The 20,494-nt window shown below is 45.8% G+C and overlaps 1 protein-coding gene across 13 annotated transcripts in view; it reads right to left on the minus strand.

The window, feature by feature from the left end:
* The window catches only part of nav2a (neuron navigator 2a), a 310,069-nt gene that overhangs the window by 83,243 nt on the left and 206,332 nt on the right, over positions 1-20,494 (minus strand). For all 13 annotated transcript variants that reach the window (XM_036963588.1, XM_036963590.1, XM_036963587.1 and 10 more), the window contains 2 exons: positions 13,188-13,305; positions 10,665-10,717 (listed from right to left, as the gene is read on the minus strand). In XM_036963588.1, coding sequence (XP_036819483.1) covers positions 10,665-10,717; positions 13,188-13,305 — 171 coding nt within the window. The remainder of the gene's footprint in view (positions 1-10,664; positions 10,718-13,187; positions 13,306-20,494) is intronic.

Consider the following 20,494-nt stretch of genomic DNA (forward strand, 5'->3'; position numbering starts at 1 on the left):
CCAGAACAGCTGTTCTATGGCGACACATGCTGCGAGGTCAGGGAGGACACAGACTGAGAACCAGAAGGAATTTAGACCAGGCTCTGCTCACTACAAAGTTAAAATATCCCCCACTCACTAAAACACCCCCTGTCTTTTAAATACCTCAGACCCACATGCCACCATCACTTCACTGAACTACCCGCGAGCCACCCTGAAATACCCTCCAAGACCCTACTAAAATACCCCGTCTTTTTAAATACCCCAGACCCACATGCCACCATCACTTCACTGAACTACCCGCGAGCCACCCTGAAATACCCTCCCAGACCCTACTAAAATACCCCGTCTTTTTAAATACCCCCGACCCATATGCCACCATCACTTCACTGAACTACCCGCGAGCCAACCTGAAATACCCTCCCAGACCCTACTAAAATACCCCAGCTTGACTGAGATACCCCTCCTCTTGAAAAGTCCCCATCTTCCATGTGACATACCCGCACCCATACACACACACACACACACACACACACACACACACACACACACACACACACACACGTCAACACTACTAAAATACTTCCCTGACCTCTTCCCTGACCCAAATACCCCTGGTACTGAGGAGGTAAAAATAAAGACTCTTCTGTCTAAATAAAAACACCCGCTGAGTGAGAGCACATGGTGCTCAAACTTTAGAAAACACATTTAATCTGCATTCAAACAGGGGATCGACTCAGAATTGCAACTTTGGGAATTCCAGTGTAGTGCGGAAAAGTGAGAAATCAAACTGTTGGAATAGAACATCAAAGTAGGGCCTCCCGAGTGGCGCAGTTTGGCCTTGAGGGATTGTCCTTGTCCCATCGCGCTCTAGCGACTCCTGTGGCAGGCCGGGCCGCATGCACGCTGACACAGTCGCCAGGTGTACGGTGTTTCCTCCGACACATTGGTGCGGCTGGCTTCCGGGTTAAGCGGGCAGTGTGTCAAGAAGCAGTGCGGTTTGGTTGGGTCGTGTTTCGGATGGACGCACGGCTCTCGACCTTCACCTCTCCCGAGTCCGTACGGGAGTAGCAGTGATGGGACAAGACTGTAACTACCAATTGGATACCACGACATTGGGGAGAAAAAGGGGTAAAACAAAATAAGGAGACACAGGTGCTCTGACAATGAGTTCTCTACTTCAAACACAAATGCCTATCTTCCCCTCATCCTCTCCTTTTCTAGTTCTCGTATTCCCCTCATCCTCTCCTGTCATCTCCTCCGGTATCTCCACTCTTTTTTACCTCCTGCTAATTCTGATCAGACAGTGCTCTTCTCATCAACAATGTGCATGATTAATAAACCTTGAGTGAATGCAGTCTGGTTATTCATTAGAATGTAATAACGCCACTGAGTCAATAGGTGTTGTGCCGAGCTTCGACGTCATGGGGACAACACACGTAACCGTGATGGGAGTATATAAGCCTCTCCCTCTCCACCCTCCACCCTATAAGAACACACACTGGACATGAGACGTGTCACGGCAACAGTTAGTCGAACCCTGCAGGTAGACTGAACACGGGACACAAGTAGTACTCAAACTACACTGCAACTGAATAACTTGCAATCCCAATAATTTGTTTAAAAACTGGATCATTCAGTTATATGGCCACCTAGACAGCGACAATAATTAGGTAATTAAATCAACAATAATGCGAAACTGCACGGCCTTAAATTGACCATTATTATTACAAAACAACAACCGTCGTAATAGCAAAATACAACTTCCAGCACCGAGATACAATTCTACTGCGATATTTCCATACAGTTCCCTCTTACCTAGCAAGTTCTCAGAGCCTGTCTTGAAGGCATGATCCCAGCAAATACAGTATCACACTAAACACTGTTCTACTGTACTGTGGCTCTCTCTCAGACACACACACACACACACACACCTCTCTCTAAGGCTGTCATCACATGCTGGGTCTCAGCCAGCTAGCAGCACAGTAGGGCCGGCCCGGCAACCGCCCTTTAGACAAACACTTTTTTACATCGCAGAGAATCTAATGTTTGTGTGTGTGTGTGTGTGTGTGTGTGTGTGTGTACGCCCCCTCACCGGAAGCTTTGTTTATGTCTTAAGGAGTCCTGTCTTGTGACATGACTGAGTCGGCGTGCGTGTTTCTGCCCTCCCGCCTTTCACTCTCTCAGACAGTAATCTCAGTGAAACTTCGACCTCCGAACCAAGGTAACACTAACCCCGTAAATACCGCTCTCTCTTTACAATACCCGTACATTATGGTTTCGGAGAGTCAACAGCCCTGTAGTCGGCCAGCACAACTTTAACACAACTTTAACATACTGTACCCCCCCCCCCCCCCCCCCTCCCATTTAATTCAACTAAACAGTTTCATCGTGTTACACATCTACCTTCTTTGAAAAGGTGGTAGTACTGGCACCCAAGTGGCACGTAACTCAACACACACAACAACAACAACAAAACAATAACACCAATACTATAGTACTTTACAGTGAAACAATCGACTGGGTGCAGTCTAGATGCAGCAGAGGACACGGAGCGACAAGAAATGAGATCCAATTCTCTACCCGCAGATGAGGAGGAGAGAGGGAGGCCCGGAGCAGTGCTGACCCAAACAGTGGCCCCAGCCTATACCTTGTGGTCAAACAGCTGACACTCCTCCATGCGGGGTTGCCTAGCAACACTGTGCGGTCAAGGCACCTGTGATTGCGCTGCACTTGCATTTGATCACATGGAGTTTGACCAGCTGATACAGGTGGGTGTCACACACGCACACACACACGTAGGCAGGAACACACACAAACACACACACACACACACGGCCTGACGCAGTTATTGCGCTAGCTGTCACACACCCGATTACACATTAACTTCAGACCGTATCCTGCTAGTGTTATCCTGCTTCCCGCACTCACCTGTGGCGACTCACATTACCAATCAATACAATCTTTATGATCATATAATAGGTAAATATATTAGTCACATAATCTATGAACGACCATGGCCTTAGTACTGAACCGTTGGGGACACGGAAGGAATGTCAGTCATGATAACCTGACGCTGTATAAAACAGCATGAACTTGTTTTGGCAGACTTACAGCTGTCGTGGCTTTGAGTGGCACCTAAAGGTGAAACACGGGTGGAAGTTCAGAACGGACAATGCCTTGATGTAAAGGAGGAAACTCCATTTGACATTCTCTGAGGGCTTATGAAGCCTCCTAAGGCCTTGTTTTCATCATCCCCATTCAGAGAGGCTTACTGGGAAGACGGGTTTAAACTGGTTTCGACCTGTATGGAGCTAGTAGTAATGTCTGTTCCCGGTAGAGGAGAGAGAAACAGATCTCTCCGAACTAGAACCAAACTGAGGGCGAAACGGGAAGTTGGAAATAAAACATTGTGAGCCAGAAACACGACACACACTGCAATTAAACAATGCACACCAATAAATCTACCCGAACAACAGAGCAGTGAGTGTGACTTTGAGTGTGACACTAATGTGTCACTCCACAGTAAGAAGTAGGCCTCTGACAGACCTAAAGCAATTCAGGGGTATGTGAGGGGGGTGCAGTAGAGGGAGCGTCCTGTGTGGTTTTAGCACCTCTGTGTCAACACTACCCCGATGAGAGCATGTCACTCAGAAAGCTATGGTTACTTCCTGGGTGGCAAGGGTATGAGACTGTGTGTGTGTGTGTGTGTGTGTTTTGTGTGAGGGGCACCATTGTATGATCTGACACTATTCCCCACTAGGGTTGCACTTCATCACGCACTTCAGCGATTATTGGACTCACTTGGACTCACTCACCTCTGTTATTAACCTCCTATATCTGTCTGTTCCCCCGCTCTGTTCCCCGCTTCAGCATTGCTTGTCATATGTCCTTGTATACCCGTGTACTGATGTCTTGTTTCATGTCTGTTCATTATTAAATATTGACTCCCCGTACCTGCTTCTCATCTCCGGCGTCAGTCTTGACATGTTTCCATACATGTTTCATTTTAAACATTTACCTTACAAAGGAGTTGCTTAATCTAACTGCTTAACTATTTATCTACATGGAATTGTCTTTGGGATTTTTTTACAGGAAAATGCCACGGGCACTATCTGATGTGTGGAGACATTTCACTACAGCTAATGTAGAAGGAAAAGCTGTGTACATGGGCAAATACTGTGCCAAATCATCTGTGAAGAATGCAACAAAGATGGATAATCATCTGGCCAAGTGCATAAAGTTCCCTCAGCGCTCACAACAAGCAACAAAAGACCCTCTACTTCTATTCAAGGTGAAAATTATGAATCGGACACCTTATTGATAGCAACAGCTTATGGTCCTCCTGGAATCAGAATTTTTTGACTCAATGGAGGAACGTAGTCAGAGAAATGCTGATGAATATGTTGCTCAAGCTGTGTATGCAACTGGTTTACCTCTGATGTTCACAGGCAATGTGTATTGGGAGAGATTTCTGAATGTTCTTCACCCAGCATACACCCCTCCAACCAGACATGCTTTATCTACTCATTTTCTAGATGCAGAGTTCAAGTGAAGGTCAAGCAAATCATAGAGAAAGCAGACTGTATTGCAATCATCTCTGATGGGTGGATCGAATGTTTGTGGGCAAGGAATAATTAACTACATCATCTCCACCCGCCAACCAGTATTCTACAAAAGCACAGACACAGGGGACAACAGACACACCGGTCTCTACATTGCAGATAAGCTGTAGGCAGTCTTCAATGACCTTGGCCCACAGAAGGGATTTGCACTGGTGACTGAAACAATGCTGCGAACATGAAGGCTGCTTGGTCTGAAGTGGAGGAGTCCTACCCTCACATCACACCCATTGGCTGTGCTGCTCATGCAATGAATTTGCTCCTCAAGGACATCATGGCACTGAAAACAATGGATACGCTCTACAAGAGAGCCAAGGAAATGGTTAGGTATGTGAAGGGCCATCAAGGTATAGCAGCAATCTACCTCACCAAGCAAAGTGAGAAGAATAAGAGCACCACATTGAAGCTGCCCAGCAACACCCGTTGGGGGTGGGGTTGTCATCATGTTTGACAGTCTCCTGGAGGGGAAGGAGTCTCTCCAAGAAATTGCCATATCACATCAAGAGGATCCTCCTGGATTATGTATTTTGGGAGAGAGTGGTAAGCAGGCTGAAACTCCTGAAACCTATAACAGTAGCCATTACACGGATTGAAGGAGACAATGCCATCCCGTCTGACGTTCAGACTCGGCTTGCAGATGTAAGAGAAGAAATCCGTAACACCCTGCACACTTCACTGTTGCTCCAAGCATAGAAACTGCAGTTCTGAAATACATCAAGCATGAAGACTTCTGCCTGAAGCCCGTACATGCTGCAACGTACATGTTGGACCCCAAGTATGCTGGCAAGAGCATCCTGTCTGGTGCAGAGATCAACAAGGCCTATGGTGTCATCACTACCGTGTCTCGCCACCTTGGCCAGGATGAGGGCAAGGTTCTTGGCACTTCCAAGCAACGGCTTTGGGATGGAGATGCAATATGGCAGTCGTGCCAACATATCTCATCAGCCACCTGGTGGAAGGGACATTGTGGATCTGAGGCTCTTTCCCCTGCTGCCTCCATCATCCTGCAAATCCCACCAACATCAGCCGCCTCAGAGTGCAACTGGTCCTTGTTTGGGAACACACACACACACACACACACACCAAAGCCCGCAACAGGCTGACCAATACAATGACTGAAAAATCGGTGGCCATCCGGGCAAATTTGAGTCTTTTTGAGCCTGACAACGAGCCATCCTCAACAAGGTTGGAAAGTGACAGTGAAGATGAGGCCTCAGTCTAATGTTCAAGAGGTGAACATTGAGGAGGTCCAGGGAGAAGACATGGAAGCCTGAGAGGAAGACAACCAAAGCCTTAGTTTCTAGACTATTATTTTACAGATGTATGTTGAAAACGTTTTTGGGAGATGCGATGGATCATTGGGGATCATTCAATATTCCCTTTATTTTGTTGTTCAGTGAAATCATCCCATGTGAAGAGTCAACTCACTTAATTAAAGTTCAATTCGTAACTAAATGTTTTTTTGTTCTATTGAAAGGATTTAATCATTTGCAATTATGTCTACTTATGATAAGGTAAAAGGTTTATGTTTCTGTCTCCATATGATATGGTAAATATATCCAATGCAAAAAAACATCTACATTTAAATAGTATTAATATTAATAATATTCCCATTAATTCCCATATATTCCCGTTAATTCCCACGGAAAGTTTCCACCTCTGAATATTCCTCAAAATGTGCAATCCTATTCCCCACTCATCTGAAACACTGAGAGAGATGCTACAAGAATGAACATGACAATGAGCAAGATGGTGACAAAGAAAGGCACTATATCACTCCATTATATGTCCTAAGCTTGTTTACATGTTTGCTGGTTTAAAACAAGAGGTTAAGTGTAGAGTTGTTAATTGCCAGCAGCTTTTCAGTGTTTTGAATGCAGCTTTACCACAGCAATCAAGTCAAGTGTCGTTAATGGAGCTCTCAGTAGGTCCCGGGTGTTGAGTGGCCGGCTAACAGGGAAAGTGTGTGTGTGTTTTCACTCTGTATTAAAATGCACAAAGCAGCAGACATGTGCACAATGACAGTTTGCGCCTGCCTCCAGCATTGCTCGAGTGCTTCAGCTGAAGAGCTCACACACGCAAGCTGCCACAACACACGACAAACAGTTGTGACACACAAATACATGCACCCCCATCAAATATCTCTCAGCTCAGGCCAAACAGAGAAACACACACACAAAAACACACACACACACTTAAACACACAGGGTCAGCCCACCGTCTTGTCCACCTCTCACTGTAAAATGCTAACAGTGGGAGTCAGAGGTAAGCTAAGAGAGGTTTTAGAGAAGGGTCTAATCACTGTACAGAACAAAGACACAGAGAGGAACAGAGACCAGAGAGGGACTACAGAGACAAGAGGCAGCCTGGAACGTCTCAATTACTGGTGACTGGAGGGCATAATCAACCTCTACTGGGACCCGGCTAATTGATAGTGGAGAGACAGAGAGACGGAACACTTGAGAAGACCGGCTGACTGATTCCTCTGTGTGTGTGTGTGTGTGTGTGTGCTTTGCTTGGGGGGGGTCTGGCTAGCAGCCCAAATCTGCCTTCAACTGGCACACTGGCCAATTTAAGACCCTCCACATTCAGAGGAGGGATACCGGCTATTTTCCCATTGCAGTAAAAAAAATAAAAAAAATAACACAGAAATCACAACCAGTATGTATGATTGAATATGAAATGTACAAATGTAAAATGATTTAGCAGGAAAATGTATAAGCACTGACAAAATGCCAAGTGCAGTGAAAATGTGATCAGATTTGTATCAGAACAACCAGTAATTGGAACAACAGATAGCAACTTCTGCCTTCTGCTCGGTTCTCGCTAAGATGTGAGTACTCTCAATTTTGTGCTGTCCCCGGCAAAAAAAATCTTGTTAGACCGAAAGACATTCTTCAACCAATCAATTGGTCTTCATTTTTAAATGTTATTTTTCCATATATAGACACACCCTATGTGTTTTTATCAAATAAACTATATGCATTGCGCTTGTTTCATGCTTTAAGCTTACCGTTTGATGAAATAACACACAAATGACTCAAGAGGGAGCCAGAGATCTAGATAAGCAGAAGAAAAAAACTTTAACCTGAACCAACCAAACTCCTACTCCTGCTGGCTTTTACAGATACTGCCATTACTTTCCTAAAGCTGCCGGTAACAGGCTACACGAGGAGTCGGCAACCTTTCTCATGTGGAATGCCAATTTATCTTACCTTTTCTACTGATCTGCGGGGCAGTTATGGTTTTTATATGCACATTTAATTTAATTTATAATAACGTCTTCATATCTCAAAATCATTGTCATGTGGTTAATCAAAATGTTATCCAAATCTAAATGAAAATGATACAAACCTAAAAAAGTTACTTCTATTTCCATTGCCAACTATGTAAAAATAGCATACATAAAGACAACAAATAAAAACTGTGCAGCCTGCAGGTAGAAAATATCCTGATTTAAAAAACGTATCCTATAAATCACATTTGCAGTCAGGCCATGAGTAGCCACGAACTGGGAACATTGTATCAACGATTAAATTTGGTCCAGCAGAAGCTTGCGCTGCAACATTGTATAAAATATCCTCAGAGTGGTGTTTGAGACAGACACAGCTGTTGGCAATTTGCGCAAGGGATAAGAAGTAGTGCTTGACTTGGGCAAGAACTCACCGGTGCTGAGTACTGGCACCTCAAATTTTCTACAGCTTGAGCTCCTGTTCCACTTAAAGAATATTAGCTCAAAAGTATTGTGTAGCTCCTGCACCTAAATATAAACAGTACCAACACCCAAAATGAGGACCGGAACCTATTTCAGTCCAAGTCAAGCACTGATTAGAAGTAAATCAGGTAGGGCTATTTTATGACGTTTCCACTGGAACAATTGTCATTCTCAACGGATGTAAAAACAGACTTTGTTTGCTTGCCGTTTGAGGTGAAGAAAACATTACTTTGAGAAGCTCCACAGCTCATTCGTGGGGGTGCGTTGAGCCAATCAGAAATACTCTCAGATTCCCAAATGGGCACATTTATACAGTGCATTCGGAAAGTATTCAGAACTTTTTCCACATTTTGTTACGTTACAGGCTTATTGAAAAAATAGATTTTCCCTCATCAATCTACACACAATACCACATAATGACAAAGCAAAATCTGTTTTTTAGAAATGTTTGCAAATGTATTAAAAACAAACGACTTAAATATCAAATTCACATGTGTATTCAGACCCTTTACTCAGTACTTTGTTGAAGCACCTTTGGCAGCGATTACAGCCTCGAGTCTTCCTGTGTATGACGCTACAAGCTTGGCATACCTGTATTTGGGGAGTTTCTCCCATTCTTCTGCAGATCCTCTCAAGCTCTGTCAGGTTGGATGGAGAGCGTTGCTGCACAGCAATTTCCAGGTCTCTCCCGAGATGTTCGATCAGGTTCAAGTCCGGGCTCTACACTCTTAGTGGTTCCAAACTTCTTCCCTTTAAGAATGATGGAGGCCACTGTGTTCTTGGGGACCTTCAATGCTGCAGAAATGTTTTGGTACCTTTCCCCAGATCTGTGCCTCGACACAATCCTGTCTGGGAGCTTATCAGACAATTCCTTCGACCTCATGGCTTGGTTCTTGCTCTGACATGCACTGTCAACTGTGGGACCTTTTAAATAGACAATTGTGTGCCTTTCCAAATCATGTCCAATCAATTGAATTTACCACAGGTGGACTCCAATCAAGTTGTAGAAACATCAAGGATGATCAATAGAAACAGGATGCACCTGAGCTCAATTTCGAGTCTCATAGTAAAGGGTCTGAATACTTACGTAAATAAGGTATCTGTTTCTTATTTTTAATACATTGGAAAAAATTTATAAAAACTTGTTTTCACTTTGGCATTATGGGGTATTGTGTGTAGATTGCTAAGGAATTTTTATTTTTTATTTAATCAATTTTAGAATAAGGCTGTAAAGTAACAAAATGTGGAAAAAGTAATGAGGCCTGAATACTTTTTGAAGGCACTGTATATATATTTGCTACTGCTCGACTAAAAAAATCTTGGTCGACCAACAGCCTATCGACCATACAACCGACCAGTTGACTAATTGTGGTCAGCCCTATCAAAAGCCCTTCTTTCAAATACCTACCCCTATTAAAACGCGCATCTTAACATGGACAGAGACACACTTTCTCTCTCTCACACTCAGTAACCGGAAGGTTGCCGGATCGAGTCCCCGAGCTGACAAGGTAAAAAGCTGTTGTTCTGCCCTTGTTAACCCACTGTTCCCCGGGGTGCCAAAGAGGTGGATGTCGATTAAGGCAATCGCTGATTCAGAGGGGTTGGGTTAAATGACCAAAATACATTTCAGTTGAATACATTCAGGTGGACAACTGACTAGGTGTACCCCTTTCACTTTCATGGCTTGTAAATGTTAAACTGCCACAGCAAACCACAATAAACACAGAAATGAATATACAGTAGAACTAAGCCTTAGCCTGGGAAAAGAGTACGCTTGCCAAAGCCCTCTCCGAAAGGGAATCCTTATACAGTAGCCACAGCCATCACAACATCGCCATCCCTGCTAACGCTTTCATTGTCATTGCAACTTGAATCCTCTGTCTGGATTTTGTCCCCTAGATAACATAAATATCATTTTTATTTCTAGTAGCAATGCGATGAAGCAAGCTTGGTTCTCTTCCAGACACCAAACCTCAGCCCCTGGACCTTTAAAGTGAGAGCCAATGGCCTGTCTATAGGCCAAATGTTTTACAAAGACTGACCGCAAAGCCACATATGTAAAAAAATAACAAGAGTAATATCCATTCCCATTAAATTGGACAAATTCGAAAAGTCCTGCTTAAATAAGGCCCTGCCCGTACGCACAAGCATGTACACGCACGTATGAGCAAACACACAAACACTCTACTGTGGTGAGCCAAGACATCAAAAGCAACTTTTACTTCACACACTCACTCATACATACAAGCAAACACACACACACACACACACACACCACCACAAGGATTATAACGTTATGCTGCCAAACACACAAACCAATAGAAGGAAACCCTAGGAGGGTCACTCACCATCTGAGAACGACTCTTAGGGCAGCCATTGATGTCTTCAATCTTCTCATTGGCTAAAGACACGAGAGAGAGACGGAGACGGAGACAGAGGGTGACACAGAGAGAGAGGGACACAGGGTGAGAGTGAGAGGGACAGAGAGAGAGAGAGAGAGAGAGAGAGAGAGAGAGAGAGAGAGAGAGGGAGAGAGAGAGAGAGAAAAAAAAAAGGTGTTCTTAGTGATATCCCTGGTTCTTCTCCAGCATGTTCCTACTCAGTGCCAGAGAGAGTAAGTGAGGAGAGCAGGCCTGTGACTGGGTGGAGAGGGTCACTGCCCCCTCTTTCTTCTGAGAGATGAAACCCAATCTAGTTATAGCAAATGTGTGTGGGGCCGCTAGGGGCCAGGCAGAGTTGGCTGGGAGAAGGGGTGTGTGTGGCTCCCCCCTCCCTTAGAGGCCCAGCCCACAGCAGCTGAGACAAGGTTGTCCTCTCTCTCTCTCACAGCTGACAACTGTGCCAACACTACAGCCTGGTGGGGCCCACTGTGGATCTCCGCCACAGGAACCTGACTACCACCTACTGTTGGTCCCATGTTTCATCAGCTGAAATAAACGATCCCAGAAATGTTCCCATAAGCACAAAAAAACGTATTTCTCTCAAATTGTGTCCAACAAAATATGTTCACGTCAAGGTTAGTGACCATTTCTCCTTAGCGAAGATAATGCATCCACCTGACAGGTGTGGCATATCAAGAACCTGATTAAACAGCATGATCATTACACTGGTGTCCCTTGTGCTAGGGACAATAAAAGGCCACTCTAAAATGTGCAGTTTTGTCACACAGCCCAATGCCACAGATGTCTCAAGTTTTGAGGGAGTGTGCAATTGGCATGCGGACTGCAGGAATGTCCACCAGAGCTGTTCATTTCTCTACCATATGTCGTTTTAGATCATTTGGCGATACGTCCAACCGGCCTCACAACCGCAGACCACGTGTATGGCGTCATGTAGGTGAGCGGTTTCCTGATGCCAACTGTTGTGAACAGAGGGCCCCATGGTGGCGGTGGGGTTATGGTATGGCCAGGCATACGCTACGGACACAATTACATTTCATCGATGGCAATTAGAATGCACAGACATACCCTGACGGGATCCTGAGGCCAATTTTTATGAAGTTATATGTGACCAACAGATGCATATCCGTATTCCCAGTCATGTGAAATCCATAGACTGGGGCATAATGAATTGATTTCAATTGACTGATTTCCTCATATTAACTGTAACTTGGCCAAATCGCTGACATTTTTGCACGTTGCGTTTATCATTTTGTCCAGTATGTACTATGACTCTTCTAAACCCTGCCATTAATCTGTCATCCGGCCTCCCCTGTTGTCTCCTACCAAAATAATGTGCTGCTCATCCCAGCCAGGTCCCTGACCCTGTGTCTCCCACCCCCTGCTTCACACCCACTGAGCTGCATGGTCAGATTTCAGTAGAATATCTACGATATCAGGGGACGGAAGACAACCCAGCTTGTGTCACATAACAGACCATCAAAGACGTATGCTTATGTCAGACGCGCATCCGTGATGAAGCTCGCCATCCGGTGACTGCTGAGATTAAATCTGAGCATGGAAAGAGACAAAGAAAAAGAGGACAGAGGACTTGGTGTCTCCAAACCCACCCATCCTGCCATTGACGCAACAACAACAAAAAATCCATCTTCCGCTCTAAAGACTCGTCAGCCTACTCTTGACTTTCAGAGAAGCATGATCAAAAATGATAAGGTTTTTCTTGTTCTCTACTCCAGGTTCCAGTCCGAATTCTATGAAGTCTGTGCAAATGTTCTATGACGTGGGGACCACGATGTGTTCTGCGCTAATTTATTCTTATTCCCAATTCTGTGTGTGCTCTACATGAGTATTGTATGATGTTCTGCATGTGTTCTGCGATTTGAGGCAGTGTTCTGTTTTCAAAGAAATGCCATCTATATTCTCTGATGCAGTTCTACAGAACTCTGGGAAAGCAGAGGAGTGATACCTCTTTGGTCAGTTGATGTGACAGTGCTGTAACCTCAGGGCACTGTCTCCCCCTTCCACCAGCCGTCCTCTTTAAAAGATGACAAGGGCAGCTCGTGAAGTGGGGAAATTACAGGACTCTGACTTAAGGGGAGGGGGGCGCAAAATGACATGACATTTCAAAACTCTCCCTCAGTCAAACTTCTCTCTGACTGCACCATTGTCAAATATTTCAGGGGGCACACCGAGGGATTTCCCCAACTCAGTTTTGGAGAAGAATAACTTGTTGATGATACGTTAATAACGTACGATGTTGAAAGTAATAACTTCGTCGCCAATAACATTTAACATTATGGCGATTACTGTACACATACACATGAGTATACGTAGCGTTACAACTTCAAAGTATAAAAATATAGTACCTGCATGAGAAGTCTAGTCCTGCAAATGAACCCATGCGCAGTAACGGTAATAATAAGGCTTCAAGAGAAGAGACGGTTGATTTAAAAAAAAAAGTGTACCCCTTACCGACAACCTGTATGATCTCCGCCAGCAGCACTCCGTCTGTGACGTCCGTCTGCAGGTCCTTGATAAGTCGCTTGTGTCCTGACTTGGCTAGGTAGTGGTTGGCCCAATCCGTATAGATCTGTTCGGGACACAAAAGCACCAGCGTCCACGTATTAGACGCCCGGGGAACGAGTAATATCAAAAGCAAAACACAAGTCTTTGCGCCCCTGTTTTTTTATTTTTAAGAAGCCATGCGGGTGTTTCGAATCCCATCACACTTTTAAAAAGGACAAAAGGACTCGAATTAAAATAAATTTACGAGTCAAATAAAATAACAACATGGTTGAAATAGGACCCGCGCAGCCCGTTTTCTTTTGTTGGGGCTCGGGGCTGGCATATATCCGCCTGGTATTCAAATTGGGACCATTGTGCTCCGGCAGCAGAGTGAGTGGACGGTTTCAATGAGGCGCTGACATCACGGGCTCGACGACAGAAAAGGCCCTTCAGAGTGCCCGAGGGAGGGGTACGGGTTTTTGATTTAAGTGTCTGAATAATCGGAATAGTTTCGCTTGTAATTGGTTGTTGCAGACAACTCTCTCTCTCCCACTCTCCAAGGCTGCTTGCCTCTCCCGGCTTGAAGGTCGGTGAGGGATTTATTTGGGTAAATAAAATAAAAACAAGCAAGAGCAGAGGGAGAGAAAGATGCAAATGATCAGAGAGAGAGAGAGAGAGAGATTTGAGATTACAAATGTTGGTAACAAACAAAAGCACTGAAATAAGGACACAGTGATGCTTAATTAGAAATAACGGCAATTAGGTAGGAGAGGGGATGCTGAACATATTCAGAAAATGTCGCTAAAGAGCCGTTTCATGTGGAAAGTTGTTCAAAATCTCAAAGCAAATCGTCAATAAAATTCTGGAGTAACCGAATTGAGTCTGACATAAGTGTTTTGTCTGAGGCATCCTGGATGAATCTGAGCAATGTTTTGTTGCAGCCATCACTTCAGTATTTCAACCAGTTGAATTAAGCATCACACACGTGCACACGCACACACAATATGACCCCAGTTCTCTGTGTTTATAAAGGTAAAGAGACCTGGGGCCAATTCAGTGTTACTCATCATATGAATCACTGCTCTGAACGCTTCATTTCAAACACACACACACACACACACACACACACACACACACACAGAGAGAGAGAGAGAGAGAGAGCTATATCATGGCTCAGACAGTGCTAAACGAACCTTTAAGCAAAGGATAACATTCTCTCAAAACACTGGGGGTTTTGCAGTAAGAAGAGGAATGTGGGGGTGCTTTGGAGCAGTTTTATGCAGCAGGTGTAAAGGGAGGAGGGGCAGTACAGTGGATCCAAACTATCCAGATCCATACACAGGAGCTCATCTATACTCATCATTATTACTGGAGATTAAACATATGCCTAGTTGAATGCTCCCCATATTGTAAAATCCATTGTTCGATCAATAGCCCTTGATTTGAAGGGGATATACTAAACACAAAATAAAGCTGGTAATATGTGTTCATTCTCTATGGGGATGAAATGCTGTAACACACTGTATCTGGGGAATATCAAACCATCGAGCACAAGGTGTCGAAAATACATATTTTCAACCAAAATAATGTGTTTTCACGATTGACACCAATCAATGACTGACACCAAAGGTTAAAGGATACAGTGTTTCACTGGATTTCATGACTTATTGAACTGGAAGGACAATCACACACAATAACAACACATAGTGTAGGACTTAAGATCCAAACATACCCTGAGGGTATATGAAGAAGTATGGGGCACTGAGAATAGGGAACACAGAGGGAGGGAAAATGAACACACACACTAACCAGAACTAACCAGAACAGACCTGTCTGTGCTTTCCAACCCACTTACACTAATAACCTGTCAACTATTAGGGTTATTACCCTGTTAGCAAAGAAGCCTAAAACAGCACTTAACACACCAGAAGATGCCTTTGATCCGTGTCTGACTGCGCACTGTCAGCCACTCTGGGAAATCTCCACATCACAGGGAAAAGCCACTCACTTCCAGAACATATCTGATTAGTTCTAACCTCACCAACTATACGCACCAACCGTACTGACAGCATCCCACCAACCATACTGACTGCATCGCACCAACCGTACTGACAGCATCCCACCAACCGTACTGACAGCATCCCACCAACCATACTGACTGCATCGCACCAACCGTACTGACAGCATCCCACCAACCGTACTGACAGCATCCCACCAACCATACTGACTGCATCGCACCAACCATACTGACTGCATCGCACCAACCGTACTGACAGCATCCCACCAACCGTACTGACAACATCCCACCAACCATACTGACTGCATCGCACCAACCATACTGACTGCATCGCACCAACCGTACTGACAGCATCCCACCAACCGTACTGACAACATCCCACCAACCATACTGACTGCATCGCACCAACCGTACTGACAGCATCCCACCAACCGTACTGACAGCATCCCACCAACCATACTGACTGCATCGCACCAACCGTACTGACAGCATCCCACCAACCATACTGACTGCATCGCACCAACCGTACTGACAGCATCCCACCAACCGTACTGACTGCATCGCACCAACCGTACTGACAGCATCCCACCAACCGTACTGACAACATCCCACCAACCATACTGACTGCATCGCACCAACCGTACTGACAGCATCCCACCAACCGTACTGACAACATCCCACCAACCGTACTGACTGCATCGCACCAACCGTACTGACAGCATCCCACCAACCGTACTGACTGCATCGCACCAACCGTACTGACTGCATCGCACCAACCGTACTGACAGCATCCCACCAACCGTACTGACAGCATCCCACCAACCGTACTGACTGCATCGCACCAACCGTACTGACAGCATCCCACCAACCGTACTGACAACATCCCACCAACCGTACTGACAGCATCCCACCAACCATACTGATTGCATCGCACCAACCGTACTGACAGCATCCCACCAACCGTACTGACAACATCCCACCAACCGTACTGACAGCATCCCACCAACCGTACTGACACCATCCCACCAACCGTACTGACAGCATCCCACCAACCGTGCTGACAGCATCCCACCAACCATACTGACAGCATCGCACCAACCGTACTGACAGCATCCCACCAACCATACTGACTGCATCGCACCAACCGTACTGACAGCATCCCACCAACCGTACTGACTGCATCGCACCAACCGTACTGACAGCATCCCACCAACCATACTGACTGCATCGCACCAACCGTACTGACAGCATCCCACCAACCGTACTGACTGCATCGCACCAAACGTACTGACAGCATCCCACCAACCGTACTGACAACATCCCACCAACCGTACTGACAGCATCCCACCAACCGTACTGACACCATCCCACCAACCGTACTGACAGCATCCCACAAACCGTGCTGACAGCATCCCACCAAACGTACTGACAGCATCGCACAAAAAACGTACTGACAGCATCCCACCAACCGTACTGACAGCATCCCACCAACCGTACTGACAGCATCCCACCAACCGTACTGACAGCATCCCACCAACCGTACTGACAGCATCCCACCAACCGTACTGACAGCATCCCTCCAACCGTACTGACAGCATCCCACCAACCGTACTGACAGCATCCCACCAACCGTACTGACAGCATCCCACCAACCGTACTGACAGCATCCCACCAACCGTACTGACAGCATCCCACCAACCATACTGTGTGTTCGTAATAGTATAATAACGTCAGCGGGGAAGACAGACCTAAAATGTCAAATTGGGAAAAAGATGAGCGGATTTTCTATTTCATCAGTGTTGTGTTTGTTACTTGTTGATCAATGATTCTTTCAGGAGGGGAAATCCCACATCAGCATCATTCTCAAAAATTCCCAGTAATCCCACCCTCTCATCCCAGGATTGGGGTTATTTTTTGGGAGCTGTAAATCGGTAAGAGGGACATTCCCTCCTCAAGGGAATGCAATATGACACTGAGCAGCTGGGATCTGATTCATACACAGTCTCTGACCACTCACTGCACCCTTTACAAGACCCCTGTGTGTGTGTGTGTGTGTGTGTGTGTGTGTGTGTGTGTGTGTGTGTGTGTGTGTGTGTGTGTGTGTGTGTGTGTGTGTGTGTGTGTGTGTGTGTGTGTGTGTGTGTGTGTGTGTGTGTGTGTGTGTGTGCGTGCGTGCGTGCGTGCGTGCGTGCGTGTGTGTGATCTAAAGGGTCACACACTCGGACCAGTAAACAAGCAACAACGTTCTATGAACACAAACACACACAACTGTCTCTCTCCCACTCTCTCCGACCAGCCTCCAAACACCACCCAGGCCTGCCGACTCATCAATCCAGCATATGATGCCCCGCAGAGGGCATGACGCACACAGGCCTCCCCCTACAGCGCTGGGTCATGGGCCGGGGAGGTAGAGAGAGAGGGAGAGGACAGGCAGCTCATCACACTGACATGCCCTTTACTTGTGTTGGTAGGCACTTTCGGAAGAGAAGAGATGGTGATTGGAGTAGATGCTTTGATGTCAAAGGCATACTCTCACAGCTAGTCATTTCATACTGATTGAAGTAGGGGATGCTAAACAGGTGAGGGTGTGTGTGTGTACATGCATGTGTAAAGAGAAGGGATTCATTTACTCTTTCATCTTTCACTTTGTTTGCCATGCATCCTTTGACTTGTGTGCTATACACACACACACACACACACACACACACACATACATACACACACACACACGCACAGTCTTGTATAACTAACCTTGGACACACAATTCAGTCACATTCAAAATCCTATTTTCCCTATACCTAACCCTACCTCTAACCTTAATCCAAAAACATAACCTTAACCCTAGCTCCTAACCCTAACCCTAATTCTAACCTTAACCTTAACCCTGAACCACGTAGAAATAGCGTTTGACTTTTGGTCCCCACAAGTATAGTTAAACACGTACACGTTCCACAGTGCTACATAGAGCCATGACAACGTGGAACTCTATTCCACAGTGCTACATAGAGCCATGACAACGTGGAACTCTATTCCACAGTGCTACATAGAGCCATGACAACGTGGAACTCTATTCCACAGTGCTACATAGAGCCATGACAACGTGGAACTCTATTCCACAGTGCTACATAGAGCCATGACAACGTGGAACTCTATTCCACAGTGCTACATAGAGCCATGACGACGTGGAACTCTATTCCACAGTGCTACATAGAGCCACGACAACGTGGAACTCTATTCCACAGTGCTACATAGAGCCATGACAACGTGGAACTCTATTCCACAGTGCTACATAGAGCCATGACAACGTGGAACTCTATTCCACAGTGCTACATAGAGCCATGACAACGTGGAACTCTATTCCACAGTGCTACATAGAGCCATGACAACGTGGAACTCTATTCCACGTCATGTAACTCAGTCAAGCAGTAAAATCTGATTTGGGAGGGGGAAAAAATGGATAAAACTACACCTCATGGAACAGCGCGGACTGTGAAGAGACACACACACACATAATTCACATACACATGCTAACACACGCACATACATATACTGTTTATATATGTATGTGAAGAGGGCACAACAATGCCTATTCCCCTCAGGAGACAAAGGAAGGCCCTAAAAATTGGCAGACTCAAGCCACCCTAGTCATAGACTGTTCTCTCTGCTACCACACTGCAAGCAGTACCGGAGCGCCAAGTCTCGGTCCAAAAGACTTCTTAACAGCTTCTACCCCCTGTGTACCGGTACCCCCTGTATACAGCCTTGCTACTGTTAGATTATTGTTGCTCTTTAATTATTTGTTATTTTATTATTTTTCTATTTTGTTATTTATTATTATTATTATTTTTCTTAAAACTGCATTGTTGGTTAAGGGATTTCACCTGTTGTATTCGGCGCATGTGACAAATACAATTATTTTATTGAAAACTTTTCACCCCTTTTTCTCCACAATTTCTTGATATCCAATTGGTAGTTACAGTCTTGTCCCATCAATGCAGCTCCCGTACGGACTCGGGAGAGGCGAAGGTCGAGAGCCACACGTCCTCTGAAACACGACCCTGCCAAGCCGCACTGCTTCTTGACACACTGCTCGCTTAACCCAGAAACCAGCCGACACGAATGTGTTGGAGGAAACACCGTACAGCTGGCGACCGAAGTCAGGGTGCATGTGCCCGGCCAGCCACAAGGAGTCGCTAGAACGTGATGGGACAAGGACATCCCAGCCGGCCAAACCCTCCCCTAACCCGGACGAGGCTGGGCCAATTTTGCGCCGCCCCATGGGTCTCCTGTGACACAGCCTAGGATCGAACCCGGGTCTGTAGTGACGCCTCAAGCACTGCGATGCAGTGCCTTAGACCCCTGTGCCACTCGGGGGGCCCCACACATACATTTAAGTATTGTTATTTTGCTGTATTATTGATTTTGTATTGTAGGTATGTTATGGTAGAGTAGTGTGTAATAACGTGTTCTGTTATGTAGTATTGTATTGTATGTAATTGTGATTGGACCCCAGGAAGATTTGCTGTTGTCTTGGCAGCAGCTAATGGGGATCCGGAATGAAACACAAATACAAATACTGTACACACAGCATGCTACCTGCCCCTGTCCGCCCCTCTCCATAAATACACACAATTTCCTCTGTTAGTGCTCAGAGGGACCTGGCTCAACGCCAGACCAGCTATTTTGGGTTGACCCCTCTTCTTCACTTTCTATACCTCCGGTCCCCTCTCTTTTCCTTTCCCTCTGTTTATCAGTCCTCTCTCTCCCTCACTAGGATGTTACCATCAGTGCCTGGTCTCTCTCTTCCCTTTCTCCTTGTTCCTCTCATCTTCCCTGTTCCATTCGTCACTTCTTCCTCCCTCCTTTCCCCACTTCTATTACATGATCTATTTTTCATGTTTTTCCTCTTTTCTACATTCCCCTGTGTCTCTTACTCCCAGATCGTAACCCTCTCTCAGCAAGCCACTCCAGGCCCTCACCGTTTTAAAGTGCTCACAGGAGAAGTGGCTGGGTCCCCTGACAGGCACCCTGAGGCCCACGCACACTGCCATCCAGGCCCCTCGGGGTGGGGCAGAGAGGGACAGGGATAGGGAAAGAGGCTGTACGTCCAGAAAGCTCCCCAAGAAGACAGGACTAGAGATGAGCGCTCGTTGTAGCGGCTGCCCGCCTGGCCACTCTCGTCTTTCCTTCTCACGTCGCTCTCTCTCTCTCTCTCTCTCTCTCTCTCTCTCTCTCTCTAAGACCCGCTCTGTTGACC

The sequence above is a fragment of the Oncorhynchus mykiss genome, chromosome 26 (assembly GCF_013265735.2).
Source record: "Oncorhynchus mykiss isolate Arlee chromosome 26, USDA_OmykA_1.1, whole genome shotgun sequence".
NCBI lineage: Eukaryota > Metazoa > Chordata > Actinopteri > Salmoniformes > Salmonidae > Oncorhynchus > Oncorhynchus mykiss.